General features: G+C 46.9%; 1 protein-coding gene across 4 annotated transcripts in view; it reads right to left on the bottom strand.

The window, feature by feature from the left end:
- Positions 1–384: 384 nt before the first annotated feature.
- SDK1 (sidekick cell adhesion molecule 1) overlaps positions 385–21,498 on the bottom strand; it is a 405,671-nt gene continuing 384,557 nt past the window's right edge. For all 4 annotated transcript variants that reach the window (XM_074596464.1, XM_074596462.1, XM_074596465.1 and 1 more), the window contains 6 exons: positions 21,297–21,422; positions 13,067–13,231; positions 10,335–10,472; positions 8,269–8,389; positions 7,633–7,762; positions 385–890 (listed from right to left, as the gene is read on the bottom strand). In XM_074596464.1, the coding sequence (XP_074452565.1) occupies positions 618–890; positions 7,633–7,762; positions 8,269–8,389; positions 10,335–10,472; positions 13,067–13,231; positions 21,297–21,422 (953 nt within the window). In that variant the 3' untranslated portion in view covers positions 385–617. The remainder of the gene's footprint in view (positions 891–7,632; positions 7,763–8,268; positions 8,390–10,334; positions 10,473–13,066; positions 13,232–21,296; positions 21,423–21,498) is intronic.

Here is a 21,498-nt window from a genome sequence, read left to right as displayed (position 1 = left end):
AGAGGAGAGAGCGGGCGTCTGCTTTTTCACATAAAAATTTGTCCCTTTTCTGTATTTTTCTACTTGACCTTGATGACAGGGAAAAAGTAAAAAGAAAAAAAAAAAAAAGGAAAAAAGAGTAGAGAGAAAGAAAGAAAGAAAAAGGAGCCTGGGAGGGTTTTCTCTTCAAATCACATCACAAAGTCACTCATTGCATCTAGGGAATTCACCTCCTTGTTCGGGAATGGGGGACAGGAGGAGGGGAGAGAAAGAAAGAGGGAAGGGGAGGGCATGGGAGCTGCTTCCTGAAGCAGTGTTACAAAAAGCGGTTAAAAAACCCCTACTATTCACAAATGGTTAAAATCATCACTTTTTCAGAATTCCTTTTTTTTTTTTTTTTTTTTTTAAAACAAAGGTTCAGCTAGTTCAGCTCCATATTTTTAGAGTTGATTGTCTTCAGAAAGAAAAAGAAAAAACCAAAACCAACAAAAACCCCAGCCTCGTTCGTGTTCCCATCCGTTTCTACCCTGATAGAGAAGTTACCCACAGGTCACCGCACCGGTCACGCACGCACACAGTCACTGCGACGGGTCCCTCCGAGGGCCGCCGGCCGTTCGGCTCCAGCCTCCGGCCCCGTCTCAGACGAAGGAGGAGAACCCTGTCACTGGAGTCCGGGAGCCGGGCGCGGGCTGTCCCGTTGGGGTGTAAACCCCTCCTGAGCTCTGTGTCGTGATGACAGTCTGGAAATAGGGTTCTGTCTCGCTGGCGGCGCACTCCTCGTATCTGTAGGACGCCGGGTGCTTCACCCCTTTCTGCTGCCGCTTCCATGAGTTGTAGTACGTGGGGTCGCTCATGTAATGGTTCACAAAGGAGTGCTTTGGCAGCTCGTCTTCGTAATCCGAGTCAGTGGCCTGGAGCATCGGGGTGGGGGGAAAAAAATAATTAAAAAAATCAGCCATTAGCATCTGTGATTTAGCCTGTTCCACTCAAAAAGAAATTAGAGACAAGTTTAATATCACCAGCTGACAAAAGCTGTAATTTTAGTGTAGGATGGTTTGTAGTGCAAGCGTAATACATGCTGGACTGTAGAAAAGCATTGGACGTAATAAAAAAAGCTGGATGTAGAGAAGCATTGTGCTCTGGTTTCGCCAGGCTTTGCTGCTAGAGGGAGAGTCCCCCGACAAACGCCGGCGACAAAAGATGCGGAGAAATCCCTTTAATTTGCTGCAGAACGCTGCGGCAGGAGCTAGGAGTTCCTATTCTGACACGAGATGCGGGGAAGTGTAGAGATGTCACAGGGAAACCAACAGCTTTCGGTCACATAATCGACAAGACTGCAGCTAGAGTTGTTATGGAGAATATCTCCTTCTGATGCAAGGACAGAAAGAACCTCCTCCCTGCAAACGCGCTGAAGTTAGCCAGACCTGCTGCTGGTTGTGGTGGTCAGACCAGGCCACCTGCGTAGTACTCCGAGTTTGGCTTGCAAGCCCCATTAAGTATTGAAAATTAGTTATATCACTGAAAGGGAGTTAAGCACAATCACAACTCTCTCTGTACGTTCCAGCTGATTATTGGTGGTACGACAAGGCACACGACCAGCGGCGACGGAAGAAAGAGAATGCAAAAATCTGGAACAGAAGAACTGCCAGGCAGGAGGGGCTGCTTTCCTGGGATGGCTCAGGCACAGCCCTGTGTTCAGAGCGGATCTTACCCCTTGAAACATTTATGCACGGTGGCTGGATGGCTTCAAAGCTCATATCAATATGGAGCGGGAGCTCTAGTGAGACCAGCTAAGCTTCGTGCATCTGCCCCTCCTCTGAAGCACGGCTGCTGTGATACAGCTGGGGGAATCGCAGAGGGCTCGTACATCCCCTCCGAGAACAGACACCACGGCAAAGCCTTGGCCACGGTATCCAAGCGCACATTTTCCTTCTGTTCCCACTAATGTTCCCACCAATAACAACCACATCCCATCCAGCACACAAACATTTACCCAGTCATTTCCATATCTCACGCCTTCTCTCAAAATCTCTGGTCTGAGCGTGCAAAAGCTTTCATTCCTTTTTTTTTCCCCCCCTCCCCGATAATCTGCATAGCTGATTCTAAAGGCAATTAAATATCAAAGTAGTAGCTGCCTAAGACATACAAGAGAGAGACGGGTAAGTGCAGCTCGTAACTGTTAGTTGCTGCAATTAGTTTCAAAAGGTTGGTATCGTTCTGATCTATGACACCGCGCAGCAAACACACATCCTTCTTGATCCTGTCTGCCACACAACTAGTCTCTCCTCCTCTAAAGCTCCCTTTTAATGGTCTCTGAAGAACAACCCTCAAATGCCTTGCAAACCATCGTTTGAAAAGGGCACCGCATCCATCATCCCACTTCTTTGCTTAGATAGCTGCTCCGATACTATTTCGTGCCCATTTTCCAGCACAGAGGGTGATGGACAGAGTTGAGAAATTTTTCCCAGAGTCTTCCAAAAGTCTGAGCAAAGCTCAGCCCTTTACAGCTTTGCAAAATTTCCCTTCCACTATTACCCACGCTTTGGCTCTTTGGAATTACGTGGTTTGATTATTTTAAGAACGTAAAGCTCCAGATGCCGTGACAAGTAATTACTATTACAACAAAACCCTACCAGCATTAAATAATTATTTCAGAAGGAACTCAGCAAGTCTATCTCCTAGAAAAACCGCTCCTTTGCGCCAGCTGCCAGCCTGGGGAAGCCAACAGCCGACTCCCGCCAAAGACCTTCCCGAACAGGTGGTTTTTGTGGCATGCCTGGAATATCCCCAGATTTGGACCGCTTCACAGCCCGCGGGGGCAGAGAGCAGCTCCGGAGCCTTGGCACCGCTGCAGGGAACATCCTGCCAGCTTTGCCCTGTCTATTTTTGCACGGGGCTCCGACAAGAGTGCCTGTGATGGCTGCAGATGTGGCGGTGTGGCAGGACACGGCAGCGAGAGCTGGTCCTCAGCTGTAGACACAACCAACTCTACCTGCAGACTGAAAGATCCCCAAACCCGTATTTCCTCTGTTCTTATCAAGGACCAGGGTGCTGCGCTTTGCACCAGCCTGCATCTCCAAACATCCTGCTCCATCATCTAACGTTAAGGTAAAACGTGCCCGGGAAGCTAGACGATGATGTGGGCATCCAGAAGAAAAGTCTCTGCATCCTGAGCAGAGGCAGGTGGCTACGGATCACTCACCTGAAGGTGTGAACCTCTCTGGCTATCATGGATGTGCTCCCTCCATCAAAGGCACAACACAACCACTGCCCTTACTGTACCTTCTGACTCCTTCCCCAATCCACCATCTCTCTTTTCTGACTCGGACATGCTTGGCCACCCCGCAAAGAAACAAGCCCCTGCTGAAAAGATGGATCACATCTGAGTTGAGGTATCATGAACATAAAGAGAGAAACCCCCACAAACTTCTAGTGGCTCCTTCCTGGTCTTCTCAGTGTCCCCACGGACATATAGAAGCATAAAGACGACCAAAAGGCTGGAAGCTCTAAGAAGAAAAGCTGGGAAAAGCTGTATCCAAAAGACCGGCACGTGACTTGATAGGTATAATAATACTGATGCAGCCACTTGATTTCTGTCCACCGCTAGCAGAAAAATACTCACCCAAAAAACTAATATAATTTCTGTCCCTATGCCAAGTTCTTTTGACATTGCCAGAAGTCAACAGACTAAAGAGGAGAAATACTGGGAACTCTTTTAGATGGGCTGCTGCCATTTGAAATGCAGTGTCACTTGGACTTGCCCTGAACAGAAAGAAGGAATTTCAAACAATATCACCTGCTGATAATCTGTCCACTAATTAGTCCATTATACCAACTGAAAGGAAACACTAATTTGGTGTAAATAAGGCCAGTGCCTTTCAGAAGTGACTTTGGTGAAACATATATAGCTGCTGTAACTTCAGCCCTTCACCGTCATTAGCACTGATGCTGGAAAGGGTAACCTACTTGTCAGCGTCGATACAACATGTTTTCTGTGTGTTTCTTTCAGAAGAGGCAGGAACTGACTATTCTGTCCATGTTTCTAAGGTCTGCTCGGAACAAGGTGCTAATAACCACCCTTACCAGCAAGGAATTCTCTAAACTGCCATCTCACATCCCTCTCCGCCCTGATGAAAATCAAGGAGTAGCAAGATAAACCTGTTTTGCATGACAATACAGACAGCTTATACTGGAGGATTACTTTTTAGTGGTTTTTAAACTATTGAGTAAATAGAAATGCTGCAGGGCTTTTTGCTTTGTTTTCGGTTTTCTCCCTTCCCTGCAACTGTGGCTTTGTTACCTTGGAAACCTCCATAGGCTGGAGCGTGATTGGGTGTGCGGTGACATTACAGACTGTCAACCAAAGGTGCATGGATGCCTACGAAACAACACATACAGAAAATGGGAGGCTATTTAAGTATTCCATTGATAGCACGAAATGCACACGTGCTGTTCAGAGGCAAGTCGGTGACCAGAGTTGGCTAGCTTAGTCAATGCGGAATTTAAAAATAGTTCCAATTATATATATATTTTTTTAAAGTGACGGCATAAGGAACAACCTTACGAGATTATTTCTAAAAATGTAGATGGCAGCAGTTTCTTTTGGTTGACAGTAAATGAATATGCTGTAAGAGAGACATGGTGACCTAGCAAGCGAAGAGACTTCTCCGGACATGGGAACCCTTGCTAATTTAATGTGTTACCTGCAGCTGGTTTCCACGCGGTGCCCAACTTGTCAAAATCACTGGAGAACTTTATCGGAAACGAATTAAATCATATTCCCTACGAAGTGTTAAGTGGAAATTTATAATATCTTCCCACAGAGCTGAGAAAGTGAAAGTCAGACTGCAGAGAGCAGCCGGGAAGACCAGAGCGTGGCCGGCATTCAGCACTGACCGATGATGTGGGCAATCTGTGGGACTGCTATCTCCTGAAAACAGTTTTTGGGAGAGCACAAGGACAGGTGAGAACAAACACCCACGCCCGCCGCCCTCCCTTCCCCTCCTGTAAAACCGCTCCTCCGTGGCTGGGTGACATGGCAGATACATCATCAAATTTCTGTATGTGGTGAACACCAAATTTCTTCAGATTATCCGTCCAGAGCCTCGTCCACTTGACTCATTATCTAAAAGCCTATTATTATTAATCATTTAGAAATTACACTCTTAGCACCCTCTTGCTCCATACCTGCCAATTAAACTACTTTAACCTCATTAACAGTACTGGTGCTTGGCTCTCATGACATGGAGTAAGTTAACCGCTTGATTTATGAATATTGAGAGTACTGCTTGGTCTGCTCCATTCTCTCTTTGTTTCTCTCTTGCTCTCCTCATCAGGAGGGAGCTGGGAGGAAGGCTCCCAGGCAGCTGTAAGTGCAGCCAGTCAAACCGAGGGTTTCTCGCAGACTTCTTCACGTTCAGTGAACCCCAGGAGACTCGAAGCCAGTGAGCTTCCTTCTTTTCCATATAAAGTCTTGACACCTCAGGCAACAGGGGTAAGACTGAGCGGCAGCAAGCTGACATTGTGGGTTGAAAGCAAAAAGCGCAGGTTTTGGCCCTGCCTGCTCTTACACGCGTCGTATGAAGTGGAATTTGAGATCCACGCAAAGACGTATTAGAGGAAAAACAGCCTCAGGTCCCCCTTTGCTGCAGAGGACCAAACCCGTGTAGAGCTCTTATATAAAAAGATATCTTTAACTCTTCGTATAATGGGAAACATTCTGCCTGCTAGGAGAGATGGAAATTCCAAAATTCTCAGAAAACAGAGCTGGTCTGTTAAGATCTCCTTTGAGAATAGAAGCAAAAAGAACAGAAATGATAAACAGGAAGAGCTAATAGGTACAGGAATACTTGAAAAGAGAGTGGTCAAACATCTCTCCCCACCTCTGCCCAGCCCACCCTCACCTCCTGTCTGCACCAGTCAACATAAACAGCATTTTCAGGCTGATCAAAAGGCAGCATCTCCTACTGCTACCTCTACTGGGAGCGTATTAACATTTCATGCCTAAAAGCACTCCCCACCACAAGAAAAAACACGCATCAAAGACATTATACAGAAGGGCTGCATATCTAAGCCCCAAGGAAAAACAGGAGGCACATTTTGTTCACATACGCACATGCACACGCAGATGACAAAAACACCGGAATCTCAATTGAGACCTTTAGGCTCGACTGCAGTACGTAGTAAATAAATAATATTAATAATAGCCTGAGAAAAAGAAACAAAAAAAATCACTTTCTTCTCTGTTGTACAAACAGCGCACAGAGACGGCGGTAATGACACCCTGCAAGTCGACTTCTGCGCATTACCGGGAAATACCACACGGGGCATTGAAATTAATGTCAAAAGGTGCCAGTGCTAAATTCATGATCATGCTCAGCAAACTGTTTTAATGACAGGTTTAATGCTGGGTTGTTACAGTGACATGACCAAAGCGCTATGAGTTTAATCTGGAAGGGAACGCTCGTGCATGGCAGAGACAGCAGCTTGAGCTCCGCCGAGGAAAGCTGCCTGCACGACGGGTCGGCCACGGGGCAGCACAGAGCAGCGGGCTGTCCGCGGTAATTAGCAGGAGGTGAGAGCTAGGTAGCCAGGAAAAGCAGCTGTAGCTGCAGGTGCAGAAAAGCTCCAGATGAAAACTGTCATCTTCTTTCACTACTTGCTGCTCTTGATTTATTCTCCCTAGAAGGGTCAGGTTTGGAGAGGTTTGGCCCACTGCTCGCTTCTTGCGCTGTCGGTTCGCGTTCATCAGGATCTCAGCTGACAACACGCGGGTTTAGAAATAGATTTACCTTTCTGGATATGCCTGGAAGCCTGTCTATTCACTCCTGGCCACTGTGGGGCCTTTACAGACCACAGGCACTTTCTTCTTAAACGGGACATAAGACACAAGATGGATGATGCCGGCATACACCCACCTTCCTTGGAGAACAGAGTCTAGAGGCGACCTGAGGAGAAGGCTCCTCTTGACTTAGACTAAGGCTGCGGGCTGGGATGTTCAGAAACCTGAATGCTGGGCTCTCACAGCCATGGCCTTGTGCTCCCCGCAGGTTCCTCATGCCCCACTTACATCCTCTGCAACCGGCAGCAGTTCTCACCGCGCAAGACCACTCTTCTGAATCCTGGCATTTGCTGTAGCTGTCTCAAAAAGGCACTGTGAAAACTTCAAACTGCACCCCATACTTCAGTCAGTGCAACAGTCCAAAGTGTGTCCCCCCTCATCCAGGGGGTAGCTGCAGCCAGATGGTTATTTTGCAGCACATATATGTTTTCCCGAAAGCGCTCCAAGTTTGCAACCCCCGGGCAGCAGTGGAAGAGCAGCCCCTTCCAGAGGTGTCAGCATCCACTGCCTGACCGATTGCACTTGTCTTTCTGCGTAACACTGGAAAACCATGAATATCTGCCAAGGCCAGGTCTGGAATCTGCCCTGGCTGGGTCCTGCTTGGCATTTTTTCCTTTGACATTTTAATTTTAAGATGCGATGCGACCAGCCTGGTGAACCGGACTTCTTAAAGTCCCCAAGACAGACAGACAATGACGCCACAGTATAATGCAGGTATGGGATTGGAACTTCGGAACTTGCCAGGGTTCCTCAGGGAAATGAACACCTGCAGCAACTGGGCTACGTTTGGCAAGGCAAAGGGAAACCCTTACCTCCGACTCCGACACTTCCAAGGGCTTCTCATTCAGGCCCAAGCCCTCGGTCAGCACGGCTCCGTTGTACTTGTTGCAGATATCCTCGTCAGAGTAGTGCAGCCCCCCTGGGCTTGGGCGAGGAGGAGACCTAGGAAACGTAAAGGGTGAGTGTATGGGACGTCGTCATTTCTCTGAAATGACACAATTAAATCATACTTAGAAGCCAGAATGAACAGCGTGAAGAATTTTATGTAGCCTATGATTTCACAAAGCTGCAGCGAACTAGATACCAAACCGGGATGCCAGTAGGCAGGAGCTTTGGTGATACCTGAAAGTGAGAGAAACCAAGCAGAAACCTTCGCAGCCCAAGTTCACAGCACAACCATACACAGGAATGAAGTGGGAAGCAAAGGTGACTTCAAAAACTATATGTGGACCTCCTCTTTTCTGGATCTGACCAGTGGGGTGAGGTGAAAAAGTGTCTGCAGAAGATTTTGAGTTTTCATCAAGCTTTTTGAGCCTGGGGCAGTGACTTGGGCATTAAAGCCCTCCCTAGGTCCTCCAGATAACAGTCTCTCTCCTTTGCCTATTTAACAGTTGCTTGAAGCTAGATTAAAAGCCATTTCCAAGAGTGTGGTGTTCCCAGCTTCTTACCTGGTTCCATTCTTCTTTGAGAAGGTGCTCTTGATGTTCAGGTGTCTGCTGTTGAGCTCCAGAGCAGCGAAGCCTCCGTTATCCAGGGTGACCGACTCTTCCACATTGGAGATGGTTTTACCTGGAGTCGGGCAATCAAAGATTCAGCTGAAACAAAGGCACTTTTCCTCCAAACACAACTGTAAGCGCTAACTTTTCCTTCTTTGTGTTTTATGTCATCACTAATTATTAGAAAATCTCTTTACTATTCTTACTGGCCAATGAGAACAGTCAGAGTGGAGGAGAGGAGCTTATCAGGAGCGTGAACGTGCAAGAAGGATCCAAAAGAGGGGAAAAGAAGGAGTCATGGATGGATGCATTTCATTCGGAGGTGAATATCTAAAATAGCGCAGATGAACTGTGCTCCAAAAGTGATTATTCTTGTCTTTTGACTATAAGTAGAAACCAGGTGACTAATTCAGGTGGCCACTGAAGATGTCCTAAATCATGTGCTGTGAATCCCATTCATGCTGACTGAAGAAAAGCAAGAGAAAGTAAAACTAGGAAAGGCACAAAAAGAAGGAGGAAAAAAAAAAAAGGCAGGAAAAAGCACAGATAGGTAGGGTAAGTGGATAGCAAATGGGAAAAAGATGTCAGAGCTGTAATGAGGGTAAAATATAGATGTGAGAAGTCACTGGACAATGTAAGGCAGGGAGAAGGACAGGGGACTTGAAGAAGGAGGAAAATACAGCAAAGTATATTATTTCTTGTGATCAAATATAGCAAGAGCTTATTCTCTCCCGTGCTCATTCTTTGTAATCCCAAAGGTGTGAGCTCAGCTCGTGTCCCGGGGAGAAGGACCGGTTGCACGTTGCCACTTTATCCTCGGCTTCAATTTCAGTGCTACATTAAGACTCGGTGTGAACACCGATATCCGACAGTCCAGGTCAGACCTGTCTTTTCATGGGTCTCCCCCAAACACCGAGCAAAACTAAGAAGAGGAGAGGTTTCCTATGAGCTATGCATACAAATACGTAACAGTATTAACTTGGTAAAACGCCACGGTATTCATACATCTCATATCTCACGGGATTGAAATCTGATTTTCTAACACTTGTTAGAAGTGAATTATAAAGAAAGAAAAGATCTTCACTTTGGGACTGAATTACTAAATACTGCCTGGAAGACTCCTTCATTACATTAATCCCTAAGAACGGGTAGCGCAAAGACCCATCCACCTGATCCTACTCATTAACGTGCCTTTTTTGGCACCTCCTGGCATCAGAGCAATTTCTTGCTGGAGGTGGAGGAGGATATCAGAGAAATACACATGTGAACAAGCCCTCCAGGACTCTATTATATCAGGAGAAGAAAAAGTAAAAACAATATTCGGAGCTCAAGAACTGGGCGTTTTGAAAGGGGACTATTTTAACATTCCTAGTTATAAAGCTGGTAGCTCCTCTTTCCTTTCAGAAAGAAGACAGGTAGAAATCGTAACTAAAGGAAAATTCAAAGCTTGATGTTCATTACGTCTTAAAGGCTAACAGGTCCAGATAACCAAGACACCTCCTAGCTGCTTGGCCCCCAGCCCAGCTTATGGAGTGCATGCGCGATGCAGAGCACTCTATTTAATGTAAAGGAGTTGTCATAGTCCTCAGGCATACAGACCTAGAATATTTGCATTGGGTACAGCCATGGAAAAGCAGAATCTTTCACCTTCTCCCCATCTATCAGGGAACGATGACAAAGCTAAATGAAGCCTCAGCTCGTTCCTTTTTTGTGGTCTTCTGCCAAGCATTTGACCCAGACTCCTTGGCTTGTGCTACAGTCCCTGGGACTTCCAGATGCCGTTCTATCCAAGCCCATGGCTGGTTAGCATCCAAACCCTGGTAAGATCAGGCACTTTTTGCCCAGTATGGCTACAGGCATTTCTACCAAACCAGACGGCAAAAAGATCAGAGTCTTCTTGCCAAACAAAATACCTATGAAAAGAGTCCACGCTGAGGAAATCAGGGGTTCAAATGGAAGACATTTCTAATTCCCACAGCTCTTGAGAGTGTATGGACAGCACAGAGACGACGTCTTACCTGTGCTGCAGTTCTTGTACTTCTTGCTCTGGCCATGCAGGACCAATGCAAACACCACCAGGAGGATGAGAATCAGGCTTGAGAGAGCCATCACCAGCAGAAACCACCACTCCTCGTAGAAAGGGGCTTCTGTTTGTGCTGAAAGAGCAAAAAACAAATAACAACTCCTCTTAATGCCCCTTCAAAATTTCTCCTTCTTCCCCACAGTGAGCAATGCATCTATAACGGCCTTCAGGGGAGATAACGCTGTCTACTCTGCAGTCAGACTTCCGAGGGGCTTGCTGACACTTCTCACTGGCAAACAGAACAGGAGCGTATCATGGCTCCAGCATCTCCACAAGCATCTTTCACACACCCAGAGCAGCGCTCCAGAGCCCCTTAGCTAAGAAGGTGTTATCACCAAATGAAAAGAGTGATGTTTCTTGCCACAGCTCCGCACGCCTATATTTCTTGACTACTGCGGTATGCTTAATGCTCCCCGGGTCAAAGGAACTACTAATATATCTCTCACAACCCATGACTATTCCAGTTTTTAAGAGGCTTGCCCCACCAAACTGCTGCTCGGTGGCTCTTTGAAAAACGCAGCTAGTGCCAGGGAACAGAGTACACCGGGTGCAGCGTCTTTCAGTACCTCCATTAACTCTAACTTCCAACATTCACTGCTACCCTATACCATTCCCCCAGCAGCTTAGCCAACCCTCATGTGCAGCACCTGGGTTATCAATTCAGTTCCCTGGATTTTCTGTGATCTCAAGTCATTTTACCCCATTTGACCTCAACTGGAGGTGCAAAATGATACTAACTTCCCCTTTCTAGAGTTATCTTGCCCGTCTTGGTTTTAAGTAGTAAGCATTGTTATTTTCTTGCGGTGATATTCTCTTTGTCAGCATCCCTCGGTTTTGTGAAAAAATGCTGCCGCTGGAGCACGAGCCAGCAGCGGTATATAATTTCCCTGTAGTCCATAGGGTAGAAGAACACCTGGTAGGAACGGATGATGCCAGGAGACCAACTTCAACCAAACCCCTCGCCATCACTGAACCCAGGCACTTTCTTTCCCCACCTGTCCTGAGCCCTGGATCTAAACACAGGCCTGCTGTAAGCCAGGCGATAGGAGCTCAGATTTGTTCCAGACCACTGGGTATTCTGCAGCAGCGAAAAGCAGCCGCGATCTTTCTTTGCTAGGAGGCCAGTCCAGGCCAATAAAGTCCTAAAGGCAAACTGCACAAGCCATGCTGGGCTGAGCAGATTCAGTGCAATTTATACCTCCCTCTGCTAGCTGAAGTGGCCAGCCTGAAATGCTTTATACTTTTATGACTGTCAGTCTCAACGGAAACCTCTTGCTTTCATGCAGCAATTTGAGATGAACACTGAGGCATCAAAAGGAGGTGAATTAAATAGTTCTGTTCAAGTGGAGAACTTACAAACAAACGTTTTATTTATAAAAAGCATCACAAGGAGCTGCATGCCCAGCTTCAGAGGAATAATGTCTTCCAGGAAAGGAAAGACTGAAGCAATTACTGACCCTCTGCATTGTGCTACAGCCTCTGTGAAACCACAGAGAGCAAAAACACTGACTTGGTGTTTGAAGTGGGTTGTCTGTGCCCTTGTCCTGAAGGAGAAAAGCAAGGGTAGCACTCACTGAAATCCATAGACAGCTCTCACGGGCTAAGTGGTTAATTGTGAAAGGACAAACACAGCCGTGATGGCGATAGCAGCATTTACTGCTCCTGCCTGCTGGGTAACTGTTGAACGGTGTTTATGCTTTTCACTGGAGGAGCAAAGAGATAAAAGCCACTCCAGATACTGGAGCACTGCCAGGTTCTCAGGACTCTTCAGAATTTTGAATCACAAAGCCGCTTTATCAGGTTCTTCTATTCCTCTTGTCGGTCTTTGCTGACACAGCAAGGATGAAACCTATTGCTCCAAAGCAACCTGGAGTACAGCTGCCTCTGCAAGGGGAAGAGGAGATCCCAGCAAAGCTTCCAGGAGGACAAGCTCCTCCGCTTCACAACAGCCTGCTGAACTCCAGCTGCCCAGGCATGGCAAGCTGCGTGGAATTTGCTTTTTAAGGTATTGTAATTCCTTCAGAAAACCAGAGTGCCAGGCTGCTCAAAGGGATTTTGGGAGCACGTTTAGGCCACAGCCCTGTTTACTGGGAATAAGCGGGGAGGGTGGGAAGAGCCCGAGAGCATCACCAACGAGCTGTTCTGATGAAGGGGGACCGGAGGCGTCAGGCTGTACTGGAACTGCCAGCACAGAGGATATCAGGAATAATTTTGTGAAACTACACTGCTCTATTTTTTGAGAGCTAAATACAAAACAGCACAGAAAATGTTTATCAGAGAACCCTGGGAATAAAAAGAAGGAAGCGGAGTAAACAAAACAACGGCCTAGGAGAGGAGAAAAAGAAAATGAATTGTAGACTGTGTAAATTAGTCTTAGGGCAAGAGGTCTTGCATATAAATACTCATGAAATTCCTGAGAAGGTTCTTTGTCAAACTTTAAAATTGCACACACACACTTTTCCTCTAGAGAGTAAAGTAGACTGCAATAACAAGCCCTGATTCACTGCTTTAGTACTCTGGTTTTATCCTAAAACAAGCGAAAACAAGCTGCCCTTGATGGTTTGTTGCAATTAGAGAACCTGGTTGGGTTTTTTTTTTTTCCTCTTCCTTCCTCCCAACCCCAAGAAATTCCCTTGGAAAAGATATTTTAAAAAAATCCACGATTACCTGATACTGCCACAGAGGGAACACTTGGTTCTCCATAGCCAAACTCATTGACAGCCACCACCCGAAACTCGTAGCTCACACCCTGTTTGAGTTTGTCCAGGCCGACCGTGTAGGAGGTAGCGCTGCGAGGGATGTCCTTCACAAACATATCCCACAGTCCTTCATCTAGGAAAGGAACCAGGAGAGAAAAGGCATGAACTGTGTGACTTGGCACTTCCTTCTGCTCGATGAAAAAAATTGGCGTTAATTGGGTGTTTCAAGCACAGGCAGCGGACATGCTTACCTGAAGGCTGCTCGGTGATAGGCACAAATGTCAGAAAGCCCTGCGAGACCCCATCTGTAAAGGCATTTATTCGTGATGGGGGTCTTAAAATAGCCCAGATGGAAGAGGTCTCCTCTAAAACCCGCAGCAGCACCCACGGTGACCCGAGCTGGCTGGAGCAGCCGCCAGCCATCTGGGTCCCTCCTGCCCAGGTAAGGTCACCACGTCAGCATGCCTGTCATTTGACACAGCAAGTAAACCCAGAGCAACCTGCTACATTAATGAGTCCTAATTGCACATATTTTGCCTGGTTTTCGCATTGCTAAGCTGATTTCACTATCCAAGCGCGTAGGCTAAGCTTTGCAAAGTAATGTAAAATTCAGGTCCTGGCGGGAAGTACCGTGGCCTTGCATGAACTGGTGCCTGCTGGACTGGTGTCACTGGAGTGCTGATTGCTCCACCGTATCACTAGCGATATGTCCTTCGTACGTGCTGGCCCGCAGCACGGCACAGCAAGACAGCAGGCACCGCACGTCCGTGCCATGCATTTTTAAACAGGAATGAGTTTGTGTTTGTATTATAAAGCTCTCGAAGTTGCTAGAAACACAATGCCGTTCTGATGAGGGAGCTGCAGCAGGGGGTAATCTCGGTTCTCAACAGCTGGACTGCCATTGATTCCAACCAGGCGCCGTTCTGGTCCCTGATCCATACCCGCGATCTTATATTCAGCTTGACTACAATAGAAAGAACTTTCAACAAGATGGATGCTGCGACCAGTAAGAACAAAACCAACTATAATTGAAAATGCCGGTCAATAATTTTGAGTGCAGGAATCAAACATTAATCTAAACGCACTGCATTTCGGCAACAATTGGCGCCCAGCGCTTTGGCTGACAAAATGGAGTTACTGTCTACGGACGGGGCCAAGCTCCCAGCTAGCCTGCGCCAGCGCAGCCCTTACAGATCTGACCTCACACGGATCCCATCGGGCTTCTACTTTTAGTTATCAAAGCTCTTCGAGCAACGTCTCTTTTTCCCTGCGTGTCCCACAGCAACGGGAATCCGATGACGACCTCTGCATAGATACCACTCCGGCGCAGGAGCTGCCTGCTTCGAGAGAAAGCCCTCTGCACTGTCAGACTCCAGCACCAGCGTGGCTTGTGTAGCTTGAGGTGTTATCAAGGTACCAATAAAGCAGGAGCCAGCAGCACTACCCTTAGCGACTTGTTCCGCTGCGGCAATGGAAGGCAGGAATCTGTTCTCGTTTGCTTTGCGTTTACCTGAGTGTAAACTAATTGAGGTTGCCGCAGCGATTCCAGAATTGTGCTGGTGTAACGGAGCAAAAGTTGGCCCTTAGCCTGCTTCCGCGCACCAGGGAATAGCGGCGACGATGGATTGATTAACACTGCAGGTGCATTTCCACGTGAAGGTTTTAACTTTGGCATCGGTAAATATTGGCTCGGTAATTTGTACCGTGCTGCACGTCGAGCGACACACACAATGACTAACAACCCCCAAACCACATCTTTTCCGATCATGAGGATTGGCAGTCCCAGTGGATGCAAAAAGCAGGCTGAAATGTTATTGTTTCAGCTACATTGGAGAAATACCGAAGAACAATAAAAATAGGTAATTTTTCTGTCATGCTTAAAATTCAGACCAATACATTATTCACCAGCATGATCAGAGTATAATGAAGTTATCATAATGTACCATTGTTATGTATTAGTTGGATATTACAATGGCTATAAAACAAGAGATAAAATATTGACTTCCCTTTTACGGGGCAATGGAAGGCTAGATTATTTCTATCACGTAAACTTACAATGTAATAAAAAGGGAGTTTGGGATTTAGTTTCTTTGAAGGGGGTGGAGTGAGGGATGCGTTTTCACAGTTAGATTGTTGCAACCACCAATGCTAGGAAGATGCATCTCGGACTATAAAATATTGCCATAATTGCTAGAATTGCCTGAGCTTTCATAAACACATTTGTAAACAGCAATAAGAGAATTTGAGCCCATTGTGAATTGTCTGAAAAGCAATTTGTTAGCATTGAAAGCCACGTAAATGGGGGAAGAAAAGGCAACAGTAAAAATGAACGTTCAACACTCATTGCAACGAACACAACTGTTCACACACGCGCTTTCTCACTCATTTTCTCAAACCTGTCAGGGTGCACAGTGCAGAATACCCAACAGACAAAGGAAGTGTAAATTTAACGGCCCCGTAAAGCTTGCAATACGTTGGGAAAACTGCCCTTGAGAAGTAACATTGCATTTCCACCTCTCTGTGGTGGTGATGGTGTGGGGCAGCAAATGCTTCTTTGTGGGGCAGTGGATGCTTCTTTGGAGGGACTCGGAGATGCTCCGGCTGGTGGCCATATCTTCTCTGGCCCATCCCCCTTTCATTCATGGGCAGAATCTTTGCCTAAATTTTTTTTTTTTTTTTTTTTTTTCCCCTGGGGTAGGAAACAGGGCTTCGCCAAGATGGGACCCGGCAGGTGATCCTTGGGATCCCAGAGAGGTGCTGATGCAACAACGGGGGTCAGAAGCCTGCAGGGTGGCAGCCTGGAAGGGGGGACATCCTTATGTCTGCCCCACTGCTGACTCCAAGAAAACACTGCGTGCAGTGTGGTCTGTGGCTTCCCAAGCCACGGCCAACAACGTTTTTACTTCCAAAGCCTCAATTAATTTATCTTCTCTCCATCTGGAAAATTCAGGCCCCTCTTTGTAGACAGGGATTGCAACTGGATATATCCAAACTAAAAAAGCGTTTTATTTCAGTGGTGAACTTTGAGATTAAATATTGAACACACACTTGTGAATTCATTCACTGCATCTCTTCCCCATCCCTCAAAACTAGGTTTGCTCTAAATGTTAGAAGTTCAGCTGAAAGAGAATTCATTAGAAGGTCACCTGTGATAGCAAAGACTGGCCTTTAAGTTCAGTAGCAAATCATTAGTACACTGTACACAGTATTTTCCACTTACTTTAGGGAGGAAAGATGCACGTGCTGTGGTTGGGATATCAACTGGGTATTAACTCGTAGAAACCACTGAGAAAAGCAAAGTTTGCAGCTCCGGACTCCTGCAAAGAGGTGACTCTGGACTCAGCCAGCCCCAGCCCATTCCTGGCCAATGTCCCGGGAGATGGAGCACAGCTGGCAGCGGGGATGCACTCGCTCTGCTCGCAAGTGCTTTCCCTTCAATAACATCTGTCCCTTTCTTCATTTCGTATTGCCTTTCACTGGGCACTCGGCTTCTTAAAAAAGGCCTAAATGTCTGATGGAAAAGGGAGGCTTCCTCAAAAAAAATTAGTTTTTCTTTGTTTCTTGTTTCTATCGATGCTTGACCACACCCTGCCCCAGCCTTATTTCCTGCTCTTTATCGCCCAGCCTTGACTTCTCCATCCCACCGAGATGAAGAATGTGAACAGGAGAAGATCTGAATGATGGGGGAAGGTGAAATCACCTCCATCCTGCCCCGGCCGCCCTCCCGGCCACCGGGGAGCAGCTCTGCAGGTTGCGGCCACACGCAGCACCCACAGGCCAGCTTGGCTCCGCTGGCAATTAATCGGGGTCTCCACGCGGAATAAAACTGTCAGTCAGTAACGAAGGCTGCCAGCTCCGCTAACTCAGGCCACTAACAAACAACCGCCGTGCCGCGGCTGGGGAGATGGAAAGCTGTCAGCTATTCGGGTCTTAAACACCGGCCTTCCCCTCTTGGAGCAAGAGGAGAGCCGGGCCGTAAAACGTCCTCCTAATTACACATTAGGAGGTTTATGAGGGGAGAAGCTGCTGAGAGTTAAGGGCTGGCTGCAGGCGGGTAGTGTTCCTCCTACAGAGGACAAAATTAAAATGTGGATGTGTTTGTCAGAGGCAAAGGGCTGGATTATCATGCAAACCAGCGGAAGGACAAGAATGGGAAGTGAAGGCTGACAACCTGTCAGCCTCGGCATGTCGCTCGCGAGCAGAGGCGAACCAAAGGCCCCATGGCAGATGCCGGCGATGCAGCTGCACCCTTCACTTCGAATTTACTGACTTTTGCTGGTTTGTGTCCATGTTTGACACTGCGCTCCCTCATTTGTTTAAAAATAAATAGAAAAGGAAGAAAACATAAAAACATTGCTCAAGACACCAGAAAGGAAACTAAAGTGAGATCTGCCCTCGGGGTGAGGGAAGCGAAAACCAGCATTTCTGGGAAGGACAATCCCTACTTGAAGCAGACAGGTTCTTCCCCAAAACGTCTGCTGCCTTCGTGGAACTGATCATCTTGGGGAGCAAAAGAAAACACTTTCCTGACTTGTCTGTGTCCTAAGCTCGTGATTTGTGGCCGATCTGAGGTTTAACCGGCCTGTTCATGCCAGCCAGCGTGCCTGAAATATTACTATTGGAAGCATGTTAAGATGCAATTCTCTCCCACTGGGCTTAAGTCATCCCCTGCTTGGGAAAAGTAAACAAACAAAACCCAACACACATCATGGGGAGAGAAGGCAGAAGAGGAAATCGATACCAGCTTGCCTTGGGTCAGAGGACTGAGGCAACGCGAGCCATGCAGCGGATTGACCGAACACCTACATGGCAGCTGGAGGTGACCGCGGGAGGCAAAGACACGTGTGAAAGTGTCACGCTCGGCAGCAACATGTCAACGTGCACTCCTGGCAGTGCGCATCCCTAGGGTGTTACGCAAAACCTCCCGCTTTGTAGGTAGGGGAATACTGGGAAGGAAAGGCTGCGTGAGACCGCTTAGTACTTTACAGGCTGCGTGCCCACCATTAAAGCACGGGCCAGAGAGAGAAGCCTTGGATGCGATGTGGGACTGGGAAGAGAGGGGTGGAACCAGCTTCTCCACTCTCTCTGGCAGCACTGGGAACCTTATCATCGTTGTGCCGTTTCTGACTTTTCCTCTGTATGCAAAAACCGAGTACAGGATCTGATACCCATTCCTTAGCCAGCCTAGTTGATGTCGAGGGAGTGCTTACGGTGGCGGTGACGGAGGCTGCTTAATTGCATTTCTTGTAATGCACAAGGAGCTAAGCTGGAATCCATTTCTCCGGGGTCAGAGAAGTTGAAGGAAAAGAAAAACTCTTCTGTTTCTGTAATGTCTTCCTCTAGCACAGATCACTCTGGAAAAAATATCGGTTCGCCTGCTCCATCCCCGTGTCTGAGTACATTCAGAATGCAGAGGAGGTAGTCAGCCCGGTCACCTTCCATAAATCCAGGAAAGAAACGGAGAGATCAAATGAACAATCTCAGCTGCCTGCTGCCACCATTGCTAAACCCAGCAGGGCAGCGGGAGCCCTGGGAGACGCAGCAGGGCACCAAAAAATTCAAAGGGAAGTGACAAAAGGGGGGTAGGGTTTGCCATTTCTGACAGAAAGCCACCCTCCTCCTCTGATGGAAGAGTCTTGGCAGGGAGCTACTGCAGGGAAAATGAGATGATACAGCATTTAACGTTTGGGGTAATGAGGCCTATAATAGATGACACTTGAGATGTGAAACGCTAAGGTAGTGGTATTGCATTTAAATATTGGCAACAAGCTAAAGCTTTTCATCTGTCTGCTCAATGCCCCTTTTTTGATCTCAGGAGGATGAATATCTTTTTCTTCCTTGATTTTATGTGAAGGGCACAAGTCAACTGCTCTTCTCTTGGACAACAACTCCTTAAAAACAAAGGTTGCTCCAATCCATGCTCTACTACCCATATAAATCAACGTGCAGAAGCAAAATCTTAGAATTATATTAAAACAGAAGCTGCTCTGAATGACCAGTCCTGACAGGAGGAATTAGTTCCCTGCTTTTGTTAAGCTCGTAATTCAGATTTCAAACTCCTCCGTGCAGAGACGAGGAAGAAAAGCGGCACAGAAAGGAAGCCAGTGCTTGGGTGAAATAAGCAAATGTTCCAATTACTCTGTCCCCTCTCCTGGATCACATTTCACGCTTCCTACAGCTGCAACCAGAACGAAGGATGAGAATCCAGCATACAAATGCCCAGTTCATTTGCTACAGCAGCATGAATAGGATTAAAATAATCTGAAGAGGAATTAAATGCCTCAACAGTCAGGTTGCAAGAGCAGGAGAATAAGACCTCGTCTGTGTGTTTCCAGGATCAGTGGAGTGGGGCCAGCAGGAGTGACCCAGGGTTAATGCAGCTCAGACCTGCCTTGGAGGGACTATTTTCTTCCTACTCAAAAAGAGCGGGCCACAAATCCTACATCCTTGGCCGTGAACTGTAAAACGTTCGTTCACACCCATCGGTGAGACAAGCCCAGGAACACCGGGTGAGTTTGCAACGTCACCGCTCACAGGAGTCGAACTTCCAGCAGACAATCTGTACGTGGGCTGCAGGTTTCCCGTGGAAACACTCTGACTCAAAAAAAACCTGGTTGGGGAAGCGTAAGCTGGTAAGTGAACTTCGATGGACAGCTTTGGTTTAACTTGCTATTTAAACGATGCTGTTCAAATAAGACAGGATATTTTTTACCTCTGAAGAAATACGGTCAGAAATCAGTAAGTTGATGTAAGGGGAACAGAAGCGCAGTGGCAGCATGCCTCTAATTAAAAAAAACCCTTGATCACTCTGAGAAACTCCAATGCCTTGAGAAGGTACACATTTTCCTTCACTTTGTTTTGAAAACACTTGTCAGGTTAAATGACAGAAATTAGGAAGAAACTTTAGGGTCACGGCAGAGCCTCACGACGGAGCAAATTCTGACAGATGCAAGTATGGAAATCTGCATCTTCAGTGATGACCACAGAAACACGGGCAATAATTTTCTTACTGGTCTAGTTAAACGTAATTAACATCATTGGTTTTAAACGCAACCTTACATTCAAGACACATACAAGAAAGAGTTAGGATCCTTCATATGATCAAACAGATAAGCATTCATTTAATCAATACATAATCAAGCAACGTGCAAGCACCTAGAAGTAAAAAAGGAAAGAACAAGCAGCCAACATGGATATGTCAAGTATAAATCATGTCTAATTTCCTTCTGCGACAGGGTAGCAGACCTTGTCAATAGAAGAGAAAGAGCAGACATCATCCATCCTGACTTCAGCAAAGCTTTTGACATCGTGACATTCAAACACGGCCTACGTGAAACAAGTATCTGGTAGATGCATCACCAGCTGCAAAACTGTACTCGGCAAATAGTTATCAACATTCACTGTCGTCATCACTGAGAGCAGGGAAATCATCAAGTGAGACTACTCAGGGGTCTGGCAGCATTCACTCTTTTTTGTTAATGACTCGGTTACCGGAAAGTATGCGCTTCTTGAATTTGCGAGGGGTACCAAGCTGGGAGAAGCTGGGAACAGGCTGGAGCATACACCTACGTTCCAAATGACTGTGTCCCATTGGGGAAATGTTCTGGAAAAAGCATGGAGCAGCTTCAGTAAGATGCAAATCCCAGAAGCAAAAAAGCTCCAAGAAAGCACCAAGGAAAACCGTGGTGGTGAGGGGATTCCTTTCCCTCCGCACTGCCCTCCCTGCAGAGCAAACGGGGAAAGTGGCGTGTACGTGGTGCTGAAGTCCTGGCCCTGTTATTAACAGTAAAACCGTAACTAGCTGCTGTAATCCGCTACAGAAGAGGACAAATTTCTATCTGCGGTCCTCAAAATACAGTTTGCACGCACTTATTGGTCCGTGCGCATGAAAGATACTGTAAGCGTTTAAGTGAGTTTTAATTATTAACTATATTAGCGCATCAGCTAGATGATTTGCCAGTGATGTAGCACAGTGAAAGCCAGAGCACTCAGGGTAATTTTCTGTGACTACTCCTAAACAGGAGAAAATCTCCTAAACCGCAGAATAAACCAGCGACGGCTTAATACTGGCTGGCGATAGCGTTCTCTCACAAACACCCATTGCCTTACCGGGACGACAAACAACCTCTCCTCTGAGGGATGGGTTTCAGTGGAAAGGAACGCACGACACCAAGCTCTCTGCGTTGCCCATGGCTTACCTGAGGGCCGTGCCTCTATGATATACCCAGTTGTGGGTTTTTCTCCTGAATCTCCCTCGGTCCATTGCAGCGTCAGCCCAGAAGCAGATTTTGTCACCAGAATTTCCTGAGGGGAGCCGGGAGAACCTGAAGGATGAAAAGAGAATAGCAAACGGTGGTGGTATCAGAGACAGACTGCAGTATTCTTCATTTCTTCTACTGA

The sequence above is a fragment of the Larus michahellis genome, chromosome 8 (assembly GCF_964199755.1).
Source record: "Larus michahellis chromosome 8, bLarMic1.1, whole genome shotgun sequence".
Taxonomy (NCBI): domain Eukaryota; kingdom Metazoa; phylum Chordata; class Aves; order Charadriiformes; family Laridae; genus Larus; species Larus michahellis.
Note: the sequence above shows the minus strand (reverse complement) of the source record. Positions and strands in the feature narration are given on the sequence as shown.